The following is a 6,864-nucleotide window of genomic DNA, read 5'->3' on the forward strand; positions in this document are numbered from 1 at the left end:
AGCGAAGGATTATACCAAATTCTAAAAGATGCAAGAGTATCATTGCACGTAAATGATGCCCTCCTTTACTCCTTAATTTAGTGATCCTAAGAAATTGAGCCATCGGTCCTAGAATGTTACTCTTTTGGCGTAGTTACAAAGTGCAAGACATTATTTTTATATGCCGCGTGGGAAGCCCTTCTAATAGCGTGCCTAATAGAGATTCTGCACCATGGGAATGACATGGGAAATGCCTTCAGACTGGTGTCGCACATGCATGCATCCATGCAATGCTCGTAGAAGCCTCTCTTTCTATTCTAACCAGAGACCAAAAACAAAGAAAATGTCTGGTGTATTTACTCGATGAGCTGCTGTTTTTCATTTCATTTCATTTGGTCTTGTTTCATCTGTACTACCGTTGTTCGTTCGTTCGCCATTGTTCATCATATTCTGTGATCGGTAGCTAATTCGCTCCGCCATTATATCTGTGGACTTGATCATACCTTTCTGCTGTCTTGAGCTTATCCTGCATTCTCCTCGACATGGCCAGTTGCGCCTGCGGTGCCAGCTGCCCCTGCGGCTTTCCTTGCCCTTGTGGCATCGGTTGCAGGTAAGATTTTCTCATCTTTGTGCCATACTCAGATAATAGGGGGATTTCCGATTGTTTCTACAGGTTTTGTGATTATGCATTGTACGCCTTTTCTTATCGTCTTGCTCACACCTTCACATGCGCTACCTGAGTTTGTAGATGTGCAAATTTATGATAGCGCACATATTCTAACCGCGCTTTCTAACCTGTTTGGTTTTTTGTTTGCCTCACAGGTGCACTATGACTGCTGAAGGTGCTTGGTACGTCCTTTAAGGTTTTGCTTTGTGTTATTCTCATTATGATCTGCATGAACTGTGTACTCTTTGCTTTGTTTATTATCATTATCCTTTGTAGGCACATTATGATTTGCATGAAACGTGCCTTTGCATTGTTTATTATCATCATCATTTGCAGGGACTGTCATCAGTAATTTACGGAAGGGGTACTGTGCTAAAAAAGATTGCATGTTCCGGTAGTGTGGTTGCAGATTTTCTGTGGCTATTCATAGTCTGATTGATCTAATTGTGCAACTCCTAGATTTTCCTGTGGCTATTGTGCATAGTCTGACTGATCTAATGATGCAACTTACAGACTTTTCTGTGATTGCGCATAGTCCGACTGATCTAATGATACAGCTAAATTTTCTGCGGCTGTTCATCGTTGGACTGATTTAATGCTGCAGGCTTAGAGTCTCTGCTGCTATCCATAGTGTTGACGCCAAGTTAACAAATTGCTCAAATGATTTAATGTAGGGATGTTCTGTCACTAGTCGTAGCCTTGACTGAATTAATGATGCAGGCTTAGTTGGTAGCTCGATGTGTGTTGTTTCAGCTTTCTGACTTTATGCATAGAGGTTTTGTGCTAGCCGGTTTAATGAAATGTTGGTGCTAGCAGTTGAACGAGATATGGGTTCGATGCATGTGCATCTTTTTGCAATTTTGCATCTTTTTGCAATTTACTCCTAGATCTTAGTGCGGGACGAATACTCACATGTGGCATTATAGTCAATATATTTTTATTCTGGTCATTCTACTGCATTGAAGTGTGTACTGTATAAACAGCTTGCGCTATATTGCATCAACAGCTTGTGCATGTGTTAGTGGTTCATCGCATTGAGATCTTCTGTAGCAGACTAATTCTTATCTGCTTTTAGTTGACTGTGGTATATGGAATCAAGAGCTTCTGTATATTATCCTCTGTATGTTGCATTGACAGCTTCTGTACCATACGAGTTCTTATCTGCTTGAAGTTGAAGGTTATATTTCATCAATAGCTTCACATCTTTTCGTTGCATGAACAACTCCTATACATCAAGGGTACATTGCATCAACTGCTTCCGTACGTTCCTGTCTCATCTTTGTATGTTGCTCTTTACGTCCCTGTCTCATCTTTGCATGTTCCTCTTAATATTCATTGTCTTTGCAAGGTTAAATTGCATCTACAGCTTCCGTGCATTCCCTCTTGTATCTCATTCCCATCTCTTGTATCTTTCTTCCGGCACTTATTTTGTGATTACCAATATCTGCTGTGAAGGGCTTTTAGTGTGGTGGTCAGATCAACTGCCACTCTTTCATGACTGTCGGTTTTTTGGGAGAATTCGATTGTAGCTTGGGATAAAGGTCATGGATTCCTTCTGATGTTGATTTTCTTGCAGTGTTGTGGCTGTGGCTCCATACTGTAAATGTGGTCAGAGTTGTGCTTGTGGTGATCAATGCACATGCAGCAGGGTAGCTGACCCTGCTAGTGGGCTGTCATACTGCAAATGTGGACAGAACTGCACGTGCACACCATGCACCTGCCCTCGTGCGTCCATAGCTGTATAGAGCATACTTTACAGCATCTCACCTTGCAGTTGATTGCAATATCCACTGTCTTTTTATGATATAGATAGCCATGCTGCTGTATCCTTTGTACAGGTTTCTTGGAGACCTTTACGTTTGTAAACAAAGCATTATACTGCAGCAGGCTTGAGAATTACATGTAGTAGCAAATATGGTATCGACCAGTTCCTTTTTAGACCTTTTGTAAAAGCATTGCACTAGCAAATTCCTGCAGTTGTGGGAACAGGTTTTTAGAGCTATAGCAGGGCTTCTACCATTTGAACAGGTTTTTGCGATGAAAGATATCATGTGGAGACATTTGTACGTAAAGCGTTTTATATAGAGAATATGCAGTAGTTTTTGAGTATGATGTAATAGCTGTTAGTCTCCTATGTGCGAGGTTTTCAGAAGTTCCCTTCGGTTTATGTACAGCTCTTGTATTTAAGATGTAGTGGTTAAGAGAGTACAGGCTATAGCCATTAACACAATATTAGTGAGTTTGGGAATCTCCCAATTCCCATTTATTGAATACTAAAAAGGGGGCACCCGGATAACATGCCTATAAGTTTTTTAAGTTTCTTAAAACCATATGATGTGACCTATCATTGGAAAGCACTTGAAAAATGGAATTTATTGAGCTATAGAGCGCTTGATTTGGAGTGTGTTCAAGTTATGAAAAATCCAAAGATTTGACCACATGCCTTAAACTTGTGGAAAATTCCCATATTTTCCAATATGGTGTTTATTGTATTATGTATACTAGATGCAATAGTTAAAGAGGATTACATGTTCTTATTTGCAAGAGCTTTGTAATGAAAATTAGGTAGAGCAGCATTGTTAATAGTAACGAACCATGTGCAGCAGCAGTGTCCAATTATTATTTTGGGTTCCCAAAGACTGGAATGTGGTAATGTGATGATCAATTTGCAATGGTAGTGCTTTTGGTGAAAGCTTGTAGTATACGTGCGTATTTTTATATTTGGTTTTCAAAGATGGTTCTGTTTAGTGAAATCTGTGGATAGTACTATTGGTAGTATAAATGTGTATTGGTCATAAATCTCTTTTGCAAAGATGGTTTCGTTTTGCGAAATCTATGGATAGTACAATCGGTATTTGGCAAAATCTTGTGGATAGTGTTATTGCATAGTTTTTGCTTAATAGAACTTGGACTTGCATATCTGTTCTGCAAATATATATTGTTTTGCAAATATTTAGAGCTTTTTTGAGCTTTCTCAAACTTGCTAGTATTAGCAAGTGACGTTGGCTAGGTCCATGTTTTGTAGTAGTGTTATTGTGCGGGCTCAGTTGCTCACTCATTCGAACTTTCTAAGATTTAGCAAGTGATAGTGGCCAGGTATATTAGAAAGTGACATTGGCTAGGTCCCATGTTTTGTGGTGTTGCTGTTATTGCGAGGACTCGGTTGCTTACTTATTGCTTTTAAAGGAATGGAGGTCTTTCAACAGTGGGCTTTTACTTTCTAAAGCAATGGTCTTTCAACAGTGGGCTTTTACATGCTTTGGATGATTGGGATTGTGTTGTGTGGTTCCATGTTTAGATGCGAGGGCTTTTTAAAATTGTACGTGTGATTGTGCAAACAATCGAAGACCCGTTTTTATTCACACTAGGTTCTTGATGAAAGTTTTAGGATGCTCCATGTCCTTAAACTTTTGTAAACACCCAAAAACCGGAGGGTTTTTTTTTGGGGTGTTAGGGTACGAGGTGTTTTTTTGGGGGGTGTTAGGGTTTGGGGGTCTTTTTGTACATGCGCATTATAAAAGAGCATGATGCAACATATAATAGTTATTGATTCAAAGACTAGGCTTTCCTTCATTGCAAAAAGATGAGGTGATGCACAAAATTTTGAAAAAAGGCTTATCATTTTTATAACATCTTGTTATTTTTATGAGGTTGGCTTTTTCTGCAAGTGTATTTAGTAGTGATATGAGGAAGATTAGAATATGCTATTCACGTGTGCGAATTTGAGTGAATTTTGAGAGGTCTTAATTGTGTCTTATTTGAGAGAGTTGAAAGATTTTTTAGAGCAGGGAGCCATACGAGTGAAGCCGCCTGTCTTGAGTGTGGAATTTGAGTGAATTTCGAGTGTTGTCTTAATTGCGTCTCATTTGAGAGAGTTGAAAGATTTTTGAGAGCAGGGACCATTCCAGTGAAGCCTCCTCTCTTGAGCACACGTCTATGCTCTTTTTTTTCGTGCATTCAAAGTTTAGAGGGCTGAGAATGGAGAGTCTTGATTTATGGAAATTTGCAAGTTCATGATGTGAGTTTAGGTGAGATATAATGTCGCTCTTTGTGGTTGAACCTTTTGAAAAAATAGAGTATTTGAAGTCTCTCATCAAGTCCCATCATTTTGTTTGAGTAACATTTTGATTTGTATGCTTGCATCACAAAATAGGAGGGGTACACAAAAACCAACCTTGAAATGTATTGCGCACCTCGAAATGTGTGCACAATAGCGAGGACTAACTGTTCATATGTTTGCAAGAGATTTTTTCTTTAAATTTGAATGCTTGTATTTATATTCATAAGATTGACCATTAGGGACACAGAATGTTGTCATTGAATTTAAGAAGCATATTTGCATTATATGTGGAAAGGAAGAAGTTGCATACGTGATTAGGAGGGAAAAAATGTTCGTATATGAAACGAGCCACTTGTAATGGAGTAGGTAATCACTTGTGATTGGCTCATGTTAGAGAGGAGAGGAAAAGCAAAGTGTGGGGAAAGAAAACATGCTTTATGGTTTAAACATTACGGTTGAAGCTCTGGTAGTAATCCTATTTTTTGTTTGAGAACAAGCTTGCTTTCTATATTGTGATGTCCACGACTCAAAATTGGCACCATTGTCGAGTGCGTTTGTTGCCACGTTTGGCATCATCAAGGTAGACTATTCTTTGTTTCCCTAATCCTCAAGTTGCACCAAACAACAATCAAGCTTTTGTTGCCTTACAAAAGGCAATACATGACCAAGAGCAAACCACCTTGGTGGTGTTGAAAATCATGTGAAACCTATGCAGTTTGCATTGTGTAGCTAGCTTGATTGTCTTTCTTTTATCCCTTGATTAAAGACATGATTAATTGTTGAGAAATATCTTAAAGAGAGTAATCCCATAGGGTGTAGGGAAGAAAGTAGAGGGTAGCACATATGCCACAGATGGCATCATCTTGATTATTGATGCCAGGATTCCATCAGCAAGATATGTTATTGAAATATGGGGTGATGGATTGGAAGCCCATGGAAACACCATTGGATTAGAATGTCAAACTTGGTAGTCCACATCATCTTTGGTTGAATAGATTTATTTTCAAGTTGTTGCCTTGCAACATTTCTTGATTATAGCGTGTCCACATCAAAGCTTTCTACTTCCTAAAGTATTTTTTATCATTTCATTTGCCTTCTCTTTTGAGTTACCTTCAATCTCATTCATTGTCTTCTCCATCTATCACGTGTGCAAGGAGTAGAAGGGCTTGGTTTTGAGCTCAATCCAGGAGGCTTGAGAAGAAAGAGGAGCGATTGAGAAAGGAGCCATTGATTGACCTAAAGAGACCTCCACAAGAATGGGAGAGTTGCTAAGAGCAAAGCCAAAAAGAGCCATAGTCTAGTTATAGAGGTAAAGATTTTACTCAAAGTTATGCTTGATACATGCATGCATCTAGTAGGAGAGAGCATTGATTGCTCTATGAAAGATTGTGTGTGTGTGTGTGTGTGTGCGCGTGCGGTGTGGGGGCTCGATGCATGCATCTATCTAGTAAAAGAGTGCATTGCATTTATGAAAGATTGTGTGCGTGTGGGGGGGGATAGACTTTAACATTAGCTAGAGTTTTGAGGTTACTTTTTGGCCTTTAGAGGGAGCGGAGTGTGTACACTCCAATGAGAAGCCTTTCATTGTGTAGCTTTTTTTCAGAAATCATTTTTGTAGGTTTAAAAAATCATTTTGAAATGTTTAAAATTTTGTTTTATTGAAATGGCTAGAATAATTCACTTTCCATTAGTAAAGTGGATCAATTGTTAGTTTCATTGACATGGGAGTGATTGTCATTTTTTGATGGGAAAAAGCAAGGGATGCAATGTTCGGTTTGTAGCACCTGTATCAGGTAAAACCTTGGGAAGTGCACACATGCAAGGCCAAAAACATGCATTTTTATTCTATTACAATATTCATTGTTCTTTTTCTTTATTTTCTCTCCAATTTTTGCAGTGCTACTTGCCTTGATGGCCTTAATCCTCAACCCCTTTGTCATCAGCATATGCCGTTTGGCAAAGTGGCTTGAAATAGGTAGTATATTCCAAAAACGCCCATTTATTGCACTAATTTGAGTATTCTCTAGATTTGAGCTTTTAGTGGAATCTTCTTGAGTAGTAGAGCATTTAGTAGATGTAACCATTTGGTGTCATCAAAATAGATAATTGCTCTTCCTTTATTGCACCCATTTAGTTAATCTTATTCTTCTTGCCATCT

The 6,864-nt window shown here is 38.7% G+C and overlaps 1 protein-coding gene across 1 annotated transcript; it reads left to right on the forward strand.

Annotated features, from left to right (window-relative positions):
• The first annotated feature begins 285 nt into the window (after positions 1 to 285).
• On the forward strand, positions 286 to 2,934 carry LOC148024310 (uncharacterized). The gene is made up of 3 exons (XM_087693685.1): positions 286 to 589; positions 802 to 828; positions 2,223 to 2,934. Exons 1-3 carry the CDS (start codon positions 522 to 524, stop codon positions 2,389 to 2,391), a joined length of 264 nt encoding a protein of 87 aa, XP_087549811.1. The 5' UTR covers positions 286 to 521; the 3' UTR covers positions 2,392 to 2,934.
• The last annotated feature ends 3,930 nt before the right edge of the window (positions 2,935 to 6,864 follow it).

Source organism: Lygodium microphyllum, chromosome 15 (genome assembly GCF_053477565.2).
Source record: "Lygodium microphyllum isolate KBCC chromosome 15, Lygodium_microphyllum_v1.1.10, whole genome shotgun sequence".
Taxonomy (NCBI): Eukaryota; Viridiplantae; Streptophyta; class Polypodiopsida; order Schizaeales; family Lygodiaceae; genus Lygodium; species Lygodium microphyllum.